Source organism: Eublepharis macularius, chromosome 1 (genome assembly GCF_028583425.1).
Source record: "Eublepharis macularius isolate TG4126 chromosome 1, MPM_Emac_v1.0, whole genome shotgun sequence".
NCBI classification, from domain to species: Eukaryota; Metazoa; Chordata; class Lepidosauria; order Squamata; family Eublepharidae; genus Eublepharis; species Eublepharis macularius.
The window spans coordinates 18,704,417-18,726,262 of NC_072790.1; the positions used below are offsets into that span (position 1 = coordinate 18,704,417).

The window sequence follows — 21,846 nt, forward strand, 5'->3', positions numbered from 1 at the left end:
TGCATGTAAATGGAGGAACACGAATGATGTGAACGGATAATACGTGACTGATTTCTTGTTTCAGATTTTTATGAAGCCAGATTTTGCCTTGGAAGATCCCGTAATATTTAATATGGTATTACCTTGGTCTCATTTTAATACTGCTGGAGGAAAAGGAAATCGCGATGCAGCTTCTTCAAAGCTGCTTCAGGAAAAGGTAAGTGATATGTATGGCACCATTTCAGCACAACAGACGCTGATTTAAGAAGGCGACATCCTGGGGAACTAGAGGTGTGAACGCCCAGGGGAAATGGGAAAACAGAGGCAAGAACAAGGCTTGCTCCCTCTTTCCCCCTGTTTTTTTTTTAATGAGAATTCTCTTTTCCAGTTTTTTCAACAGAAAAATTAGAATGGGAGGGGGGACCCTTTAAAAGAAACCCTCCAGTTAAATGTTTTCCCTTTTGAAATTTGTGAAATGCTATTTTAAGACAAAGTTTTGCTTACTCATAATGTGTAGTATGAGGATTTTTGTTAAGACAGTCTACAACAATAAGGAATGTTAATTCTCGAGTATACTGGATTTTCAAGGGTATTTTTAAATGTGACTAATTTTGGCCACAGTTAATATTCTATAATGCTATAATATGCATGATACTACACTACTGAAATCTTCAATTCAATTAATTCAATTTTCAAGTATGCTGTCCAAATCATATTTTCTTTTGTTTACTAAAACATTTCTATTTTCAACTTAAATTTTTTTCTGTTCCTTAGATAGGAAAAATTAATATACATTTGCTAAGGTAGCATAAGATACAGCTGTGTGCAGCTCTCTCTAATATTGGGTATATTTGCATTTTTGCTAGTAGAAAGCTGAAGCATTTTTAGATGTCGTAAATAGGGGTGTGCTATTAGAGTTTCTGATTTGGGATAAATACCCGAATTGGAGCCGACCAGTCAACTGGAGTAAGGGTTTAAAGTGCTCAGCGCGGGGAGCACTTTAACCCACCTTGCTCCATCAGTCAGCTGGAGCAAGGGGGGAATTAAAGCACTCTGCACGCCGCTTGCAAGCAGTGCAAAGAGTGCTTTAAACTGTAACCCCCTTGCTCAAGCTGACTAGCAGAGCCCACCAGTCAGCTGGAGCTTGCAAGCAGCACGAGGAGCACTTCAAACTTTAACCCCCCCTGCTCTGCCAGTCAGCTGGAGCAAGGAGGGGGTTAAAGCACTCCTTGCGCCGTTTGCTAGGGCACGGGGAGCGCTTCAAACTTTAAACCCTTGCTCCAGCTGGCTGGAGGGCTCCACCAGTCAGCTGGAGCAAGGGGGGGGTTAAAAGTTTCCCCCTGCTTTTTCACTTCAGTGTGCTCCAAATCTTGATGGAGCATACTGAAGTAGTTTAAATACCCAAATCCCAAAGCAGCTTGTTGCTTTGGGATTTGGGTTATTCCGGATTGTTTTCCCGCTTCAGATAAACCCGAAGCAGGAAACCCATGTACACCCCTAGTCATAAATATGCCAAATAGTACAATTTTATATGCTGGCTAAGTTTTAAACAATACATTTAACGTTGTTAAAGCAGTAAAATAAATGGATGGATGATACTAACAGTACGGTATATATTTCAGTGTTTCTCAAAAGTGTTTTTTTCTTTTAAAAAACCTTTTTTTCCTTCCCATGGCTTCAATATTTCTAGAAAATGTACATCTCTGTGATCACCATCACCATCCTTAGTTTGGGTGGCTAACAGTGCAATCCTAAGCAAAGTTGCTCCAGTCTAAGCTCATGGAAATCAATAGGTTTAGACTGGATTATCTCTGCTTAGGACTGCACAGTAAGAGTGCCATCCCTACGCAGAATTACCTGTTGGCTTGAATGGATATAGAAAAGGGGTACAGCTCTCCTTAAGATGGCACCATATTTTCATGTATTATTGTATAAGATTTTCCACACCCCAAAAATAATCCACGCAGAACTCAGTGTATTGGGTAACTGTGGTTCAGCTCTTTCAGAAACCTTTTCAGATACTAATATTGCTTTAAATGTTCAGTATTAATTCTGTTTCACTGAGCCTAATCTACCCCACTGACAGCCCTAGGGAAGGGGAGAATCAGGAAAGGAGTTCTGGAGGGGTTTCTCACAGTGGCATGTTAAGCAGGTCTACTCAGGAAGGATGTTACGTGGATCTATTCAGTGGGTTTATTTCCAGGAGTGTGTTCTTAGGATGGCAGTTAGTGGACTACAGTTTATCAGGGACCCTTCCCAAACACAGCACAGAAGATAATATCAGGTTTTACAATAGCATTTTTTTTCCTTTTCATTCTCTCAAGCTGAGCCACTATCTGGATATCGTGGAAGTCAATATTGCTCATCAGATCTCCCTCCGCTCTGAAGCATTTTTTCATGCAATGACCTCCCAACATGAACTGCAAGACTACCTCAGGAAAACCTCCCAGGCTGTAAAAATGCTTCGAGATAAAATAGGCCAAATCGATAAAGTGATGTGTGAAGGATCTCTTAAAGTTTTAAGACTGTCGCTGACGAGAAATAACTGTATAAAAGCATATAATAAACTGAAGTTGATGGCTACGGTGCATCAAACACAACCTACTGTACAGTTGTTGCTGTCCACTTCTGAATTTGTTGGGGCGTTGGACTTAATAGCAACTACGCAGGAGGTGCTACAGCAGGAACTCCAAGGCATTCACAGCTTCCGGTATGTGCCCTTTGGGGTAGCACAGTCACATGTCAAGTTTTATAATGATCTGTCATTGGTATCTCTACATGTACAAATTGTATCTGTACTTCTATGTGGTCATTCCTAGGTGATACCAGTTGATTCCATTGTTCATCAGGAAGTCTGTCATTGCATTCTGGTGATGCTTAACTGTTAATAAGCGTATCCCCTGTAGACATCGAACACCTATAGTATGTGTGTATTAATGGTGGTGGTGGAAAGTGCCATCAAGTCACAGGTGATTTATGGCAATCTCCCATACGGTTTTCAAGGCAAGAGATATTGAGAGAGGTGGTTTGCCATTGCCTTCCTCTGTGGTCTTCCTTGGAGGTCTCCTATGCAATTACTAACCAGGACCGGCTAGATGGGTTCACCCAAGTCAGGGCATGCATACGAATGCACAGGATGAAATTTAGGTTTGGGGGAGATTCAGAAGACTGAAAAGCGTTATTGTATTTAACAGCTATATAGCCATGTACGTAGCTGTGTTAGTCGGTTGCAAGAAAAATAAATTGGAGTCTTGAAGAGCAAAATTTTATTCCAGCATTAGCCTTTTTGTGTACTAGAGCTCAGTTTTAACAGGTCTGATGAAGGGGACTGTGGTCCTTGAAATCTTATACCAGAATAAGATTTTGTTTACTTTTAAGTGTCACAGGAGTCCTGTTTGTTCTAGTTAACAATGTATTTCTTTATACGTGGCCTGCACTTTGTGTAATTAGTGATTTGGCCATTTAGACAGAGCTGGAGATAAATATTTATTCAGTGCCAGGTTATATACTTGGAAGATGCAGTCCTTTGCCACTCGAGGGGACTAAGATGCAAAACTGAGCTGTATTATGAATTCTAAGAAGGTTACATAGAGACAACTAGTTCATGATGTGCTGATCTAAAATTCATCGAGAAGATAACATCTGAGGATTCATAAGATACTGCATATCTTGGTTTGTTTCACATTTGTGACCATGGTCCAGTTCAACCATTTTTGTACCATAAATTGTTGATTGAGGAAAGAATGAACTTTTTCCTCTCTGCATATATAGAATTGGTTCCAGCCACATTTGTCACTCAATCTTACTAATTCCCCTCCTCCTTACAGACCCTGTCCCACATGCCTTTTGTCCGTGCAGGTCCCAGGATCCCCATCACAGGCTTTTTGCTGGTCAGGGAGCTCATCTTCCCTCCTTTTCACCCGCAGATAAGCTGGAGAGATCCAGACCGTCGTGTAACGGAGTAATTTGTTTTGTCTTCAATTCTGGTTTTGCATTCCTAGCTCCTAACTTTAGGCAACCAAGTTTACTATTTCGGCTATGAATTTTGTCTCTTGACTTTTCTTTGAAGTGCCTGTTCGGCTATTTGCATAATGGACAACATAATTAATTTCAAACAGTAATTTGGAGCAGAAGTGCCTGTTAGAAAATAAATCTCTGGGAGAAGGACAGTTTCCAGGAAGATGCCTCAGAAGTTGCGTTTTCTTCACTAGGCGAATAGGACCTGGGAGGCAGGAGGCCTTTATCTGGAAAGCTGAGATCCTTGACAGTCTAGGAAAAGCCTCTGTGTATTCTCTACATGCAGTGGCTAACCTCAGTTATGGGATCTGTTAGACTTATACATTTAGTCAGCTTCAGGTTGGGGCACTCCGAGACAGCTGATCCCGGAGGCTAGAGAAATAAGCTTCCTTTTCAGTCTGATGCTGTAGCTGAATTGCCCTGTTGTGCAAGGTCTAAGATTCGGACCTGGGTAAACCAGAGTGGTGCTGTTTTAGCCCCCAAGCAGTACAAAGGAGGGTATTTTATCAGCCCCTCCCTTATTCTGTGGGAGATTTTGTGGGATGGAAATTAGGTCTGGGTTGTATGCACATCCCCAAATGCTGAGACTCGGCTGCTGAACTTTCCCAACCCCTTCAATTGTTGTTTTCCCTTTTTCTTTTCTCTCTCTCTGATGTTGAACTGCCATCAACATTCCTTGACTTCTGGGGACGTGGGCTTCTCTGCGTGTGTGATGGGGGTAGCTGCTCGGTGGTATTTTGTTACATTTGCAAAGTGAATTTTAATATTCTTTAGGAGTATCCTCTTAAATCTTTATTGTCTCTGGATGGTCCCGTTTTGCTGAGCAGCATTTGACCAAGTTTGCTTTTGAAGGGAATGTGGACATAGAATAGTATATTTAAGGCGTGTCGGTTTTTCAGCTCTGTTTTGTAACGCAAGCAAGACAAATTCACATCTGCTTGTGATTTGGTATGCACAAGATAAAAGGTATAATCTGGCTAGATTTCAGGAAAATGTTCAGGTTGAATTATAGGAGTACATTTTTTTTCACCGAAAGACAAGTCTATACTGTTTCCAGCTGTTTTCTTGCTCCCCCAACATACTTCCATTTATTTCTTTTACATCACATCAAATAATTTCAGCCTTCCAGAATCCAGTAGATGGGGAAACAAGGTTGTGTGTGTGTGTGTGTGTGTGTGTGTTGGCGGAGAGGGAGAGAAGGAACAGTGCTGCCTTTGAGGGCATTCATGTGCAAAAGAGATGCTGCTATTTCTGAGTGCATGTGGGAAGGGTGGTGCATGTATTTTTGTGTGTGATTTGCTGTTCTTTGAAATTAAATGAGCTGCTGTTTGGAAGAAGAGGATTGAGACTGCAGGACCCTAGGAAATGGTGGCTGTGTGGAAGCTAGGAAACTGTAGAATGTGTTTACCACTTAGTACAGAAGTCAAAGGACGTCTCTTAAAGCTTAACATTTCTATGAGGCATGAGTGAATTTGTAAGTTCCTTAACACTCCCCACTTAAACAAAAACGTGCCTTTTAAATCTTAGATTGAAATTTATATGGAACCTTTCTTTTTCAAAAAGCCAAAGATATATTTTTTTCTGCTGAACTTAAGATAGCAGTTCTTTGAAATTTAAATAAGCTTCTGTTTTGAAGAAAGGTAACAAGCATGGAACGCATCTTTTTTCCCAGCAAATTGTTCTCTCTCACGAACACCTCTGAATTCCATTAATGTCATGGTGGAGTTCTCTGCTCCAAAGGAATGGCACTCTACCTCTATTTGAACCTGACCTTGCATCGTGTTAGTTATAGTGTGGAAATTCCTCAAAAGTACTGTATAACCCAGACGTAAACATTGGATTTATCCAGCTAGCTTTTGGGCCGGTGAAAAGGGGAGGAAAGAGGCCACTTTAACAGCTATTCCTAGGGATTATGGGATGGGGGGGATTATGGGATGGAGGAGATTGAACTCAAAAGTTTAAGGGATCCAACCATTTGTTTCCAAAGGTTGAGTGAAGCCTTCTCTTTTGTCTCCCCTTCGTTATTTGACTTGCTTTTCTCTCTGTGTGTTTTTTTGTGAATAGGCACCTTGGGTCACAACTTTGTGAATTAGAAAAACTGATAGATAAAATGATGACTGCAGAGTTTTCATCCTACGCTCACAGTGACTTAAACAGACCTCTGGAGGATGAATGTCAGATTCTTGAAGAGGTACAGTATTCCACGCTTGTTTTCAGACAAGAGCTGTAACCTGCTGCCATCCATATGATCATAATTCGCTGCGGCTGGGGATTTCTCTCCAGATCAGAAACCCAAAAAAATCTTGGCTTCTGATTTGCAGGAAAGGTACTATCCAGAATTACATTTCGGAACTAAAAAGGAAATGGAAAAAAAGATGGAGAGAGGGAGGAGAAGAGGGGGCATGCAAGTTTGTGACTTGTTTCCGATCCTCCAGATAATAGTTCTGAAGAGAGTTGAACTGAAATATTTATTTTAATCGTTTCTCTTTTTAAAAAATGTACCAAATTCATAAATACTAAATAAAAATAAGCATAAAGCCAGAGAACAGCATTAACCTCAGTTGTGCAAAAACGCTCAAAGCAAAGCTAGACAGAAGCATCCTTATTCATATCAAATTTGCCATTAAAATATTCCAAAGAAAAACTGAATGCTGGGGCTAGGAGGGCAATTAAAATCCCCAGAACTGTTCGTGTGGTGTTTCTAAACGCATGGATGCTGGGAGGGAATAATTGCTTATGCATTCTCTAAGCTTGTTGGTTGCGTGTCTAAACAGACACGAGTATTCAGGTGCTTTTTTTCAAAGCATGTATTCCCATAAGAGTTCAGAGCAGGGAAGTCTCATTATAAGTAATGCAGGGCAGCATACTCCAGTTGCATGTGACACAGCTTCTGTTTATACAGCTTACCCTGACATCAGAGGACTCTGTGTTTCTCCATTCTGCTCCACGTCATTGGCTAGCTGGCATGGGGAAATGGCCAGAGTACACACTGGTTAAGCTGCACTGTGGGTTGTGGAAGGAGAACTTGACATGAAGCTGTTATTTTGTCGTCAAGACGTGTGTGTGTGTGTGTGTGTTCTGCTCTGGGGCTTCTGTTTGTATACACAAGGAAAGCTGCCTTTGTGACCTCTCCATATATTTCTTAAAAGTGTAGTCCTAAGCAGAATTACATTGATGTCAGTGGACTTACAATGGTGTAACTGTTACATGCCTTTCCGGGCATGTAAAATCAGTAGCTGAAGCATAGCCATAGGACTTAGAAAATCTGATGCAACATCTATAATTTATTCTCTTGATTAAAAAAGATGTTGGACTAGTTTCCTTAGATGTAACTGGTTGGCAACTCTTCTTTCAAAGAGATTCCATGAGAATCATCTTTGAAGATAATGCCAGCTGCAAAGCAACTTTAAGTTTGTGGCTTCTATTATAATTGCTTTCAATCCGGAGCTGAAATTTTATTTTATTTATTTAAAACCTTTATGCACTGCCTTTCCACCCATGTAGGAATCTCAAGGTGGCACACATCAAGGCTTTAAAACATTAAAACAGCATTTAAAATGCATGTATAAGTACTTAACAATACCGATAAAACATACTCAGTTTTTATTATACACTGCCACAAGCTGGGACTGAATAGGGACTATGAATGGTTATCTCATTATCAGAGGTAACTGATTTCCTTTACAGAAGCAAACTGATCTCCATATCAGAAGGAGCTGTTTGCATCTACTCCGCCCTCCCCTCTCCTCTATATCTGACCAGTTTCTTTTTGCCCTCCGTGCATCTGACGAAGAGAACTGTGATTCTCGAAAGCTTATTCTACAATAAAATTGGTTAGTCTTAAAGGTGCTACTGGACTCTCTTTGATTTTGCCACAATTAAGTGGACAAAATGATTTGGGTACGTGTGTTGTGTTCCCTGAGCTAACATTCGTCCAGTCAGCCAGGTGTAAACAGAGGGAAACATAATTGTAATTTTTATTTTCAAGTTTAACAACATAGGAGCAAGTGGGTCAAACACAGGGATACATTATTCTTAATTGGCATTCCAGTTAACTTTGACATAACTCTTTTTTTGTTTCTGAATAGGACAGACTTGTATCGCTAGTGTTTGGACTTCTAAAACAAAGGAAACTGAATTTTTTTGAGATATATGGGGATGAAATTATTATTACAGCAAAGAACATAATTAAGCAGGTAATCTTTTTTATGGGAAATCTTTTTTCCTAGCACAAATATAACTTTGATGCTTTCCGTTTATACTCTTCAGATTATCAGATACTTCCAGTTTGCTTCATAGCTTTTTCTTCTCAATCTTGAATTACGGTGAGCTGGAAAAATCAATATATTGTTGATTTATCATGCTGTTCTGAATGTATTATTTATTGTTGTTTGAAGAAGCAAGCTAATTAGATTTTTTTTTAAAAGATGGACTGGGTAGAGCACCTTTATAAGTTGTAAATAATATATCGTCTTTCCGATACAGTAGAATACAGATTATATTAAGCTAGGTATTTGAATGACCATTGTGTTTCTCCCTATTGCTCAGAGAGAATTATTTTATGTAGGGAAATAAATCTGACCGTATAGCAGTAGCAGGGCTTGGGAATGGGGTGCAGGATACACCACAATAAGGGAAAATACACGCGTTCCTTAGCACCGTTTATTACTCTCTTAAAATTCCTACACTCTGCATTTGTAGCACACGGGCTCATTTCCACTTGTGATAGAGCCATGGCTCTGAAAATGCAGGAGGGCTCTTTCTGTTGAGGAGTAGTATGAAGATTTCCCTGGCCTTGGCTAATTTCTGTACAAAAGCAGACTTGGTGAAATAGTGGTGACTTGCTTAGCACAGCCCCTGGTTGGAGAGCTAATGGATAATGCCAGGGATTATTTATTAGCATTTTATCATCCTTGGGGTTTTAATTTCCTTAGTATATTTTCTCTCCTCTGTTTTGCTGGCAGAGTGTACTTGAGCCTTGAAGCCAAATTGGGACTTGTCTACATTTAGCCTTATTTTTATAGTGGTGCACGCTTATGCTTAGGAACGCAGACATGAATGAGATTTCCCCGAGAAGCCATCATGCATGAAGGACATGGCTGGCTACTTACTCAATGGAATCAGAAGCCCCCCCCCCCACACACACACCCTAAGAAGTGCTTTAAGGTCTGAGATCATTCTGTTTGTGCTACCCAAGATTTTGAGTTTTCCTTTATTTATTTAAATGGAAGCCTTTCTCAAGTAGACTCAAGGCAGATTACACCGTGTAAATCAATGCATTCTGTAGGATGATGCCTGTAATAAGCAATGTGATAGGACTAGGATTGCAGAAGTTTGAAACAAAGCACACAAGTATTAAACATACCATATTAAACAATGCAGAGCATGGTATGTAAGTAGAAACACAAGGTACATAAAGAGAAACAGCTTTCATGGAACAATCTGTTATGATGTAGCCTTATATCCTTTATAAAAATGCCATCCTGAACAGTTCTGTTTTACAGAGTTTGCAAAATGCTAGGAGCATGGTATTTTTCCTGACCTTGGGCAGGCCATTCCACGGAGTGGGGGTTAATATGGGCAGTTGTTGATCTTGCCCATTTGCAGAAGGCAAGTGGAGGGGTGGTCTTGTAGATGTAAGGGTCTAAATCCATGAAAGGCTTTTATGTGATAGCCAATACCTTTAATTGAGCTTGGTAGCCAATGGGCAGCCAATGGAGTGACTACTGAATGGCTGTAATAAGCATGTGCCAGCTAGCTCCCAGTAAAAGCTGAGCTGCAGCAGTCTGCACCAACTGGAGTCTCCCAAGTTGATTTCAAGGGGAGACCAATGCCAAATGTACTGCAGTAGTCTGGTTTCATTGATACCATGGCATGGATTCAGGTGGTCAGATTGGCTTAGTCAAGATAGGGACTTAGACTTCCGGACTAAAATGTTTGAAAAAAGCATTTTTAACAGCTGCATTATATTGCTTCTCCTAATTGAGTGCTAATATCGTATTTTGTCAAAAGAATATGTAAGCAAAAGATGGGTTCATTGTCCATCTTCTGTGAAGGTACACATGAGACTGCGCATGCGCAGGCCTGCCAATCAGTAGGATTTCAAGCGTTAAGTCCGCTAGGGGGCGCTCGTCTCCCTGGTGCGCATGTGCGGCTTTTCACGTCTAATGGTAACAGGAGATGGCACCCCCCCCTCCCCTCAGTTTCTTCTTTGCCATCGACTGGGAAGGTTCTTGTCCGCGCGCATTCTAGAAGAGAAAGTGAAGGAAAGAGAGAGTTAATCATGGCTGATAAAGCCCTTGTCAAGAGGTGTACAACGTGTGCAACAAAGATGACTAGAACAGATGGCCATTCCATTTGTCTCGGCTGCTTGGGGGAAGGACACAATGTGCAAACCTGCAAGCACTGTCGTAAGTTCACCCCCAAGGCCAGAGTAGAATGGGCCTCAAGGTTCAAAACTCTTTTGTGGGAGAAGGCAATGAAAGCCACCAATGTGCCCATGACTACTTTCCCCTCTGCTTCAGGGACCGGGGATCAAGTGATGGCCGTGGCTTCTACATCGCGACAGTCTGACAGTTTCACGCACTCGAGACTCAGAATCTTACCTGCCTTGGACACAACGTGTGCCTTCGAGGTCACCCCCCAAGATCAGAACCTACCCTGGCACACTCGTCAAAAAAGAAGAGGCATGTGGAACCACATGGCAGTCGCAGCTCAGAGCTGAAGGTCCTGGGACTGAAGACTTCCGATCCGAAGAACAGCTCGGATCCAAAGACTGTGGATCCGAAGGGTCCAGAGCCGAAGGCTAGGGAACCAACAGAACCAGCCCCAACTGAGTTTTGAGAACAGCCGAGAAAGAAGGTGAAAAAGACAAAACCTCATTTGGAACCAAAGGAGGTGGAAGCAGTGCTCAACCAACCCAGGGCACCATCCTTCCACTCTCGCTCTCGATCATACCACTTCTCAGTGGAGGAGGGTGAGTTGCCAGAGAGGCTAGACCCTGAGCTACCATGGAGAATGGTTGAAAGGGACAGATGCTATTACCCTCGTGTTCAACAAACTTGGTCTCATCATTCATCATCCAGATTTGGACCGGATTTCAGTGAACCCTCTGCCATCTTCAGTGAAGATGGCAGAGGGACTCTACAAGACACGTAAGGACATCTGTGCATTTCTGTTCAGCCACTCTCCTCCGTCATCTTTAGTGACGGAGGAGATACAAGACAGGCAATGCCAGGGCACACATACAGCCCCAGCTTATAAGGAGAACAGAAAGCTTGATTCTCTGGGCAGAAAACTTTACTCCTCTGCTGCCCTTAGTGTTAAAATAGCCAACTACATGGCAATCATGGGGGCATACCAGGTGTTTCTGTGGAACAGAATGATAACCTTTACAGACAAACTACCTGAGGATCAGAAAGTGCTGACAAAGGTTATTCTTGATGAAGTGCTCAAACTACTGAAACAACAGATCAACGCCTGGTGTTAATGCAGCTGATACTTCGTCCAGATCTTTAGCATCATCAATAGTGCTGAGACGTCATGCATGGTTACGCACTACTGCACTTGAAGATCTCCCCTTTGAAGGGTCGACTTTATTTTCATCGAAGACCGATGATTATTTATCGCAGAAGTGAAAGGACAGGCAGATGGCCCAATCCTACAGCATCCTCCCACCTAAAGCACAGTCTACACGGTCAGTATCGGCCTCAACAACCTTACAGTGGAAGAGTGTACCGGTATCATCCGTATCCCCATTACCCACAGTACAAGCAGTCCCAATCCCAACAGGGACAGTACCAAAGGAGATGGTCCAATAATCGTCCACGTCAGGGGCAGCAGAACCCCTTTGGTAAAGAGTCACAAGGGCAACAAAAATCCTGACTAGACGTGTCACAATCAGTTGTGTTTGGTGACAGGTTGGCCAGTTTTTATGCATCCTGGGCAGACATCACCAATTATAATTGGGTTCTAAAAATTGTGAAGTTTGGATATAAAATTGGGTTTTTTTCTTATCCAGCCTCAAGCCTTCCTAATTTCTCATCTTGTTCCTTTTCTGATAAGTTACTTTCTGAATAACTGAATTACAAAAGAAAGGAGTGATACAGGAAGTAGCTCCTGATGACTCCAGGTGGGGATTATATTCCAACATGTTTTTAGTGGATGAGGAGGATGGAGGGGGAAGACCTGTTCTAGACCTCAGAGGCTTAAATTCGTACAAAGAAATTTAGAATGGTCACACTGAATGTGGTACTACAGTTGCTTCCACAGAACACATGGTTCACAGATTTAGATTTGAAGGATGCATATTTTCATTTTCACTAGGGGATGCCTTCCAGTTAACATGGAGGGGCCACCTATTTTACACATTCCCCCCAGTCCCGTTGATCGCCAGAACTGTCAGCAGGTTACAGGTGGATAGACCTCACATGACTCTGATAACTCCATACTGGCCCAGACAGGCATGTTTTCAGCATGTAATCATCTCTCCCAGGGTTCACTATATCGTTTCAGCTTGGAACCAGGTCTGCTAACAGACAGTGGGGCATGGTATTATAACCTACCCAGACTGAAACTCATGGCATAGTGGGTCAGGGACCCTGTCTATAAGAGTGGCGGAGGTCATTCTCAATGCTAGGAGAGAAAATACGAGGAAATCTTATACTTTCGAATGGGAACGCTTCAATACTTGGGCCCGGGACAAGGGATTGAATCCTTTTGATTGTCAATTGTCAGACATTTTGGAATTTTTGTTATCTCTTAAAGATGAGAGTTTATCTAATTCTTCTGTTAAGGTTTATTTGGCTGCAATCTCAGCACTCCATCCCCAAATCAATGGCAAAACAGTTTTCTCCCCTAGTTTGTCTAAATCGTTTCTTAAGGAGTTACAGAACTTGTTCCCACCTGTTAGGAACATAATACCTCAGTGGTCCTTACAAGTGGTACTAGCAGAACTAATGAGACCTCCCTTTGAAACGTTAACTACACGCGATTTGAAATTTCTTTTGTGTAAGGTAGCATTTCTAGTAGCTGTCACTTCTGTTAGACAAATGAGTGAATTGGCAGCCTTGAGATCAAATCCTCTATTTTTGAAGATCTCTCAGGAGAAAGTGGTACTGAGACCTGACCGTAGGTTTAGACCTCAAGTAGCGATCCAATTCCACCTATCGCAGGATATTATACTCCCTGAGTTCTTTCCTGAGCCATCTAATAGTTCAGAAAGGGCCTTGCGCTCTTTAGATGTACGTAGAGCCCTACTATTCTGTTCGCATCGTACATTGACATTTGGAAAGGAGAAGCAATTGCTTGTCTGGGAAGAGGGCTATGGCACAATCGATAGCCTAGTGGGTTACGCTAACAATTGAGACTTGCTGTGCTACAGCTAACTTACCGTGTCCACTGGAAGTGAAGGCACGTTCCACTAGATCCCAGACGCCCTCGGCTACCTTCATGAGAGGGGTTCCTCTACGTGACATCTACAGTGCAGCTACATGGTCATCTTCGGAGACGTTTGTTAAACACTACGCCCTGGATGTGATGGAGAGAAAAGAACCGGCAGTGGGACAGGCTGTTCTTCGCTCCTTATTCCAATGGAGAATACACCCACCGCCAAGGTAAGGTGCTTGTGAGTCTCCCATGTGGGACTGCACAGAAGATGGACAATGAAAACAGAGTTGCACTTACTGTAACTGCTGTTCATTGACGTCTTCTGTGCGAGCGCACGCACATCCTCCCTCCTGCCCCGCTGAGCTTCTTCAATACTTACCTGCATTGAAGCTGGCAGCCAGGAGGAACTGAGGGGAGGGTACCGTTAGGTGCAAAAAGCCGTGTGTGTGCACCGGGGAGATGAGCGCCCCCTAGCGGACTTAAAGCTTGAAATCCTACTGATCGGCAGGCCTGCGCATGCGCAGTCCCATGTGTGCCTCATAGAAGATGTCAATGAACGGCAGTTACGGTAAGTGCAACTCTGTTAAATTTATTAAAGTGTGCTTGAAAACAGAACTACTGTTTTTAAAAAACTGTTCATATAACTAAGATACAAATTATTATAAACACAGACAATAATAGCTTAAAACAGGAAAATAGAATAGCTTGGGCCCTGTACTTTGCTTCTGCTTATGCAGCGCTGTCCTCCATTGCGGAGCACATTCTTCCAGTGTTTGGTATTTCTGCTCACACAAGGCCACCATCCTTCAATTAACAGAAAGAATCCTATAGAAATGCACTCTGCATTCAAGGACAGTTTTCTGCTCAAGAAGAAAGGAAAAATAAAATCCCGGCCAGTAATACTTGGGGAGCTGTTTTCCCCACTGCCTGGCTAAAATTGGATTAATAATCAGGATGCTAACATTTATGCTGAGAGTCCCTTTTCAAGCTACTTCATTGAGTCCAAAATAGCTGTCAGCACATAGTTCATAGACTATCCATTCAATGCAAGAAAATGGCAGGTTTTAAAAGTCTGATGAGTGGAGATGATTTCAGTTAATTGCTGTCCCAAAGGAAACTATACTTCAGACATGCATGAATAAGATTTCACTCCTTAATTTTCAAGTGGTAAATATAATATCAGTTAGAAGAGTTTCACGTTACCGCGAGTGTTCACTCAACCCTCCAGACGTTTGCCTTTTTTAAAGGTGCTGTTATCTAGACATCCCGAGATAAAACTTTTATCTGTGAAAACTGGTTTCCTTGGTCTTTCAAGCATCTGCTCCTTGAGCATCATCTTAAAGTAACATAAAGGTTTTTGTTTGGAGTGAAATACAATGGCCAAGTATGAAATTACTTTAATAACGCAAGTATCAAAAGGGTTTAATCTTCTTCTCTATGTTAAATGCACCCTTATCAGGACATGTAGGCTTATCTCTAGAAAAGGATGAAACCTCCCACTGCAGCCACCTCAAAGCCAATTATCAGAGCAAGTGTGGCCGTCTAGTAGTAAGCCCCGGTACCAGAAAGTCAGGAGGGAGCTGCATCCAGGACAGGGCAGAATCGACAATCCAGGAATCTCCCAAATAAAATCGTCCACCTCAGTTACCTCTGGGGCCACAAAAATAACAAATGGTGTTGAAGCCTGGATTATACAGTATAGTGCTCGCCTAGCAGCTAGCATCCTGAAGCCACCTCGGGATCTGGGGAAGGGCAACAGAAACAGGCTTCAGTTGAGGCCTGACCATTACTGATGCTGCATTCTGCAGGACTCGTTTTTGTTCTAGAAGCTTCTCTCCAGGCTTCTGATCTCTTGCTAGCGCCTTCAGACAGTTGCTACACTGATCTCTGCCAGGTCTGATCTTTGCAACCCTGGCTTGACTGGGTTGGAGGTGATTCAGCCAGACTGGGAACAGGACAGCCCTTAGAATAGGAAGGGTCATAAACTGGGCCGTGTGTGCTTCATGCGAGTGAGGCAGAAGTTCAGTGTCTGGTGCTGGTTTAGCATTTTGAGCGTAGTGACAGTAATTCCAAAAAAAAAAAATCTGATACCCTTATGAATGCAAATATAGGCTGGAAAGGATAGAGGCGCTGTTCAGTAAGCCTCAAGTCTTTTTTGGATATATACCTAAGATTTTTTACACATGCACTTTAAAATGTGTAGTGTTATTGTGTTACACAAACCTTTGAAAACACACTGATTAGCAGTGGCTTCCTCTCAAGCATACCCTTGCTACCACATAATGTCAGAAACGAGAGCTAGGACTAAGTTTAGCCAGTAGTAATTTGGCTGGATTTCAGTCTTTTGGATAGCTGATACTACCTTGATAGAGTTAGCAGAAAATGAATACAGAAGTTGAAGCGAGTGAATGTATATTTCATAGTTGCTATGTTTTCCAGAATTTACCTTTCCTTGGAGCGGAATTTTGATTGTACTTGTGTAAGACAGGGGTCCCCAATCTATTTGAGCCTATGAGCCACTTTGGAATTTTGAGAGAGGGGAGTGAACACCACTTCAAAATGGCTGCCACAGGAAGGCGGAGCCAAACAAACATGGCTGCTGCAAGAGGTGGAGCCAAATGGAGTAACTCCCTTCTTGCACCTCCAGGGAAGAAGGGACGCCTGATGGGGGAATGGACCCATATACTGACAAAGGATAGTCTGGGGGCTTACCAGCCTTCCAGTGGCTAGCTGCTGTTGCAGCCAAGGAAGCCCCTTTCAATTGAAAGAGGGCAGCCAATAACAAGGCCTGCCTTACAATGGCCCCACCCACTTTCTGAAAAGCTCAGTGGACACCAAGGGAAGTACTGGCGGGCATTATAGTGCCCTCTAGTGCCACTTTGTGGAGAACCCTGATCAAAGTTATAGCACTGAGGTTTTAGAAGAATTACATTTTGGGGGGAAAAGCTGATACCATTTTCTAATATTTTTACAGTGTGTGATTAATACAGTATCAGAGATGGAGGAAATAGACACAGAAGTGGTTGTTAAGTAAGTATATGTCTAAAATTTTACTTTGGTTTAGTAGGGAACAAAATGGTGGTGGAAAGTGCCATCAAGTCATAGCTGACTTACGGCACCCCCCCGCCCTTGCTGGGGTTTTCAAGGCAAGAGCCTCACAGAGGTGGTTTGCCATTGCCTGCCTCGGTAGCCTTGGTCTTCGTTGTAGGTCCAGGGCCAGCTCTGCTGAGCTTCTGAGATCTGAGAAGAGCTTGCTTGCCTGGGTGATCCAGTTTAGGGCGGGAACTAAACAGATAATGCTCTTAGATTGTTTTTAATCTACAAATAATGAAGAATTGTCTGCAGAACATTGTATCTGTGTGCTCTTAGCATGATTTCTGAAATTAAGTAAATAGCGTTGTTTTCAAAAGATGCCTAGTATCCAACATACTGAGATACTTGTATAATATGGGAAACGGATGGAGAAAACGTGAACCGCAGTTTTAATTTTATTTATATTTTATTCTTGTAAAATAAGTCCACAACCCAATCTTGTACTTCTTGTGCACAACCAGGTACTTCTTGTGCACAACCAGGTACATTTTTACATCCAAGTAAGTTCCATTCTACCCGCAAAGAGGGTTGAATGGGCCCACCCCTGTTCTACACAGGTATTCGCTGCTCACTCCGATGATCAAAATTGGACGTTCTGTGTAGCCTGCTGAAAGGACTGAAAGCAGGCGCTGTGGCTGTTTTTACTTTGTAGCTAATGATCAATTAATTCAGTTTTTGAAAGTGGTTGTGTTTAATCTGAAGTACCCAGCCTGGTCTTCTTGCTATAATTCTCTTGACAGTAATTATACATTCTATTTTTAGTTCAGTAATAGATTTAACCATCTTCTGTCATTGGTCTTTATAATTGCAGAAGTGTTTCTGGGCAGTGCAGGGCGGGGTGGGGGGGGGAACCTTTATAATTTTAGCCTCCATCTTTGTGCTATCAAGAGAGAAAATAATCCAATAAACTTGACTTGTTTGTTGTTGCCCTTGAGACCTGCAATTGTTTTTATAGCAACATAGTGCTCAATTGGCAGATTCTATTTTAAAGGCACGTATTTTAAAAGCTGAACAAATAATGTCTGGGCCCCTTTGTAGATTCAGGCTTAGAGAGATTTGAAGTTCTGTGCAAAACCCTCCTGATTCTCAAACCAGCTTTATGAACCAGGCAAATAAATCTGATTTTTATCTTTCTCAGTCACCTATATAGTGTTATAAATCCATATTGTGATTCAAGTTATTCTCTTTCATTAGCACAATAACATTTGAAGGTAGTTCTTAATCAATCCATTTTAAAGAGATAGAAAGCAGAGGCTTAAGAGGTGCCTCATCCAAGGCTACAGCTGAAAGCTGAGGTGGAGCTAGGGTTGCCAGGCCCCCCTGGCGGAAGATGTGAGACCTGGCTCCTACCTTGTACCTTTCCTTTTCATGCTTGTCCAATGATGCCCCTTCTGGGAAGTGATGTCATCGCACAGGTCACGGGCTGCCCTGGGAATGTTCCCATGCTCCCCAGGGGGCTGAACTGGGCCTGATTCGGCCTGATTCGGCCCCAAATCGGCCCGTTGCGGAGTGCAGCAGAGCTCCCATGCTACGCAGCAGCCCAATTCAGGCTAAATTGGACCCGAATCTGGCTGAATTGGGCCCAGTTTGGGCCGCTGTGGCGCACAGAAGCACACTGCACCGCCTGGGTGGCGCACCTCAGGAGGTGTGCTGTTCCTGCCAGCCAAGTGGGCGGGGGGTGGACAGTGGCATCCCTAGGTGGAACTGAAATGGAACTGTAATAATTGCCTCATGGAATTCTCCATAGACTTGCTGATCAAATGAGGATGATGAATTTTCCCCAGTGGTTTGATCTCCTGAAGAATATTTTTTCCAACTTTATCATCTTCCTCAAGAGAATTAAGGTAAGATACGTTCCGTGAATTATCTCTGCTACAGCAGTCAAGAACTGCAGTAATTTCTGGTAATGTGCCTTTCAGATAGAACTCTAAAGGGGCCATATCCTGGCATGGCATTTGGCCATCAATTTTCAAGCTGCATCATAAGAGTATGGCAAAGCAGTCCTACAGTCTGGCCATTGCTGCTACACCCCTGTTTGTTGCATTAATGTTGAATTAATTTTTTTTAAAGGAAGATACTTGAAAATTCAGTATACAGCAGTAATTCATTAAAATAAATAGATTATTTCAGTCAGTATTTCATGCTATGCTCCCGCCACCCCTGCCTCTTCTTTCTGTAACATTCCAGTGAACTTCTGCCGTTCCTTTTCCCCACGACCTAAGTGAGGCGTGTCTCTTACATGCTCATTTCTTCTTCCTTCAGACGCTGTTTTGTACATGTACCCTGCTTCTTACTCTATTGCTTGTGTCTGTCCTCTTTTCAACAACATTGTTTTTGAGCCCTCTCTAATGCATTTATTCCATGTTACCAATTCAGTTCTGAATGTTGCTTCATCCTGGTTGTGCATGGATGATAGGAAGTAGTTCTCCAGCTCTGTCTCAAATGAAGGGTCCTGAACATAATATTTTATCTTTTTTTAAGGAGTACACATAATAAGACCTTTCTTGCTTGTAGAATGTAGTGAATATGCATATACAATAGAGGCATTTAGATGTAACATGATGAGGGACCCACCAGGACTTGCCAGGAGTGCTTCATTTTCCTTTCCCTTTCCTTCCTCCTGGGAAACCCCTCATACTCTTCTCCTTTCCCTGCTTTTTCCCCTCCTTCCCACTCACCAACCAACCTACGTTTTAACTGCCCCCCCTCATATTCAGGTATATTATACCCCATGTTTCTCCACAATGGGAATCCAAAGCAGCTTACATCGTTTTTCTGTCCTCCATTTTATCCTCACAACAACCCTGTGACGTAAATTAAGTTAAGAATATGTAACTGGCCCGTGGACATCCGGTGAGCTTCCACAGCGGAGTGGTGATTCAAACCTGGCTTTTCCAAATCCTAGTCTGAAACGCTAACCACTGTACCATGCTGGCTTTCATGGGGTGGCTGCTGTTGAACAATAGCAAACAGCTAGTTCTGTGTGAGTCAAGCAAGTTACATGGTATCAAGTTGCCCGGTGTTTGCTGCCAGACCCGTACCTGATGAGTCCTCCTATAAGGCCAAATCAGCCCTGGAAAGGGCCCTGCCCCGTCCATCTGCCTTTTACTAAAACAAACTAATGTTTGAAGGCTAGCAATGCTGTTGCGGTTGCCTAGCAACTTCTACAATGGCCATTGAGGGGCATTAGTTTCTTAGAGCTACAGGTGCTCCTTCTGTCACATTGGAGGGTTTTAACCCGCTGTGTATTTTTTTTTTTTAAGATTTCAGATTTTTCTGCAAGCCTTGGGCTTTTCTGAGGATTGTAGAAAGGTCTGTCTTGTCTATCCACAATTAGGCCATATTGGGAATTAGATGACATCGATTAATAATTGATTCTGAGTGCTCCTCTGATGCAGTATAAAATGATGTGAAATTGGTAGACATGAAGTGGACTGCAAGTTATGCTTGAAATATCTTGTCCAAAGATCTTCTCCTCCCTGCCCATAGAGAATTCAGGATAATGTGCACTTTTTAAAAACAAGCTGTCTTTTATCCTAGGCAACACTAAATGTTATCCGCAATGTCGTACTCTTGGTTCTAGACAAGAACCAAAGGGGCAAAGAGCTGGTGGAAGCTTCTGTGCAGAAGAACTCTTCAAGGGAAAGTGCCGTGGACACAGAGGTGGCTTATTTGACTCATGAGGGCATGTTTATCAGTGATGCCTTCAGTGCACGAGACCTTCCATACACAACAACTGATCTGGCCTCTCCAAGGAGCATTTTCCAAGACAGTGAGCCCAGCAGCAGTGACTCTGTATCTGAGCCTGAATGTGCCACTGATTCGTCATCAAGCAAGGAGCAGCCTTCGTCGGGTATTACACCTGCTGGAATTGAGACCATGTATGTAGTAAAGATCCTCAAGTCTGAAAGTCTGGAGAGCGTCCCAACCATATAAAACTGAGCTAAAACTAATTTATCAATGTTCATACTGCACACCCCTTTGAAGATATAGAAGTAAACATTTGCCCATATTTCTTGGAATCTGAACTGAACTCAGAATATTAGGGTTTGGTGCTTATTTGGGACACTCTTTGACAAGAGAGATGTCATTTCCTCAAGTAAGCACCAAAAAAAGTTTTCTCAGAATCTTGAATTGTTAATTTGCTTATTCCTTTGAATTTAGTAAAATTAAATCCAACAGATGACATAACAGGGTAAACGGCCAAATTTTCATTTCGTCTCCATGAAGAAATTGACTATCTGAAATAAGTAGCTTCCCCTCCATATCTGTGAGAGAAACTGCTGGAATCTATTTTAGTTGCCTCATTTTTTTCACGGGCTTTTTGTTTCCTTGTGGATATCCATTATATAGTCCTAACGCCTCTGGATTGGACAGGGATGCAATCAAGCCATGTATTTTTGTTTAATTTTCAGTGCATTGGGAGAGGCTTACTGGGTTCGGGGGAAGAGTGTGGTTGCGTTTTTTGTGTGTGTTAACATTTTCTTCATCATCGGTCTTCTGTGCAGTCCCACATTGGGGACTGCACATGCGCAGGCCAGCTGCGGAGATAGATTTTTCAAGCTCTCAAGTAAAGGGGCACTCTGCCCTTGCAACACGCATGCATGTGGGTTTCCTGCCGAAAGTGGGTGTTGCTGGGCAGAACGCCCCTGATTCAATCAATTCCCTTTTTGCCACCAATGGAATAGGATACTGTCCTGGAATAGGATACCGTGTCCTGTTTGAGTTAGGCTCAAACACACAGGACACAGTATCCTATCCTATCCTATTCCAGGACACTAAAATACTGGACAACACTTCCAACTACTTCGTCAGATTGCACAGGGAAGCCACTGAAATTCATAAGCATAAGCACAATTTCAGCAGGAAAGAAGAGACCTTAAGAATGAATAGAGCATGGTTTCCAGTCCTGAAAAACACCAGGCTAACAAAATACTCTATACCCGACAATAGCCCTGCAGAGAAGATTAGCATATCAAGCACCAATCCATATGCAAAAAGAACCTCCTCAGGATACAGTGAAGCCTCCCTCCATTAGCATTCCACACCCTGGGAAACTCTTACAGGATGACTCAGCCCATCCCTACCTTCCTGAGTAGATATAAATTACCTGCCAACTTCTTTCCACACTGTGACACTGAGAGATCTCTGTCTTTTGCTGCTACACCTCTGAAGATGCCAGTCACAGCTGCTGGTGAAACGTCAGGAACTACAATGCCAAGACCACGGCAATACAGCCCGGAAAATCCACAACAACCATCGTTCTCTGGCCATGAAAGCCTTCGACAATACAAAGCTCTAATTTGTTCCCGTTGCCTATTCTGGAGCATCTGCTGACCATTCTCTTCTGCCATGACTGCTAAGATGTCC

The 21,846-nt window shown here is 42.6% G+C and overlaps 1 protein-coding gene across 1 annotated transcript in view; it reads left to right on the forward strand.

Moving 5' to 3' along the window:
- Positions 1-21,846, forward strand: part of VPS54 (VPS54 subunit of GARP complex) — an 83,172-nt gene that overhangs the window by 34,986 nt on the left and 26,340 nt on the right. The window contains exons 7-13 of the mRNA XM_054975024.1: positions 65-196; positions 2,304-2,689; positions 6,061-6,187; positions 8,085-8,192; positions 16,358-16,413; positions 18,224-18,320; positions 20,017-20,357. Of these exons, the coding sequence (XP_054830999.1) occupies positions 65-196; positions 2,304-2,689; positions 6,061-6,187; positions 8,085-8,192; positions 16,358-16,413; positions 18,224-18,320; positions 20,017-20,357 (1,247 nt within the window). The remainder of the gene's footprint in view (positions 1-64; positions 197-2,303; positions 2,690-6,060; positions 6,188-8,084; positions 8,193-16,357; positions 16,414-18,223; positions 18,321-20,016; positions 20,358-21,846) is intronic.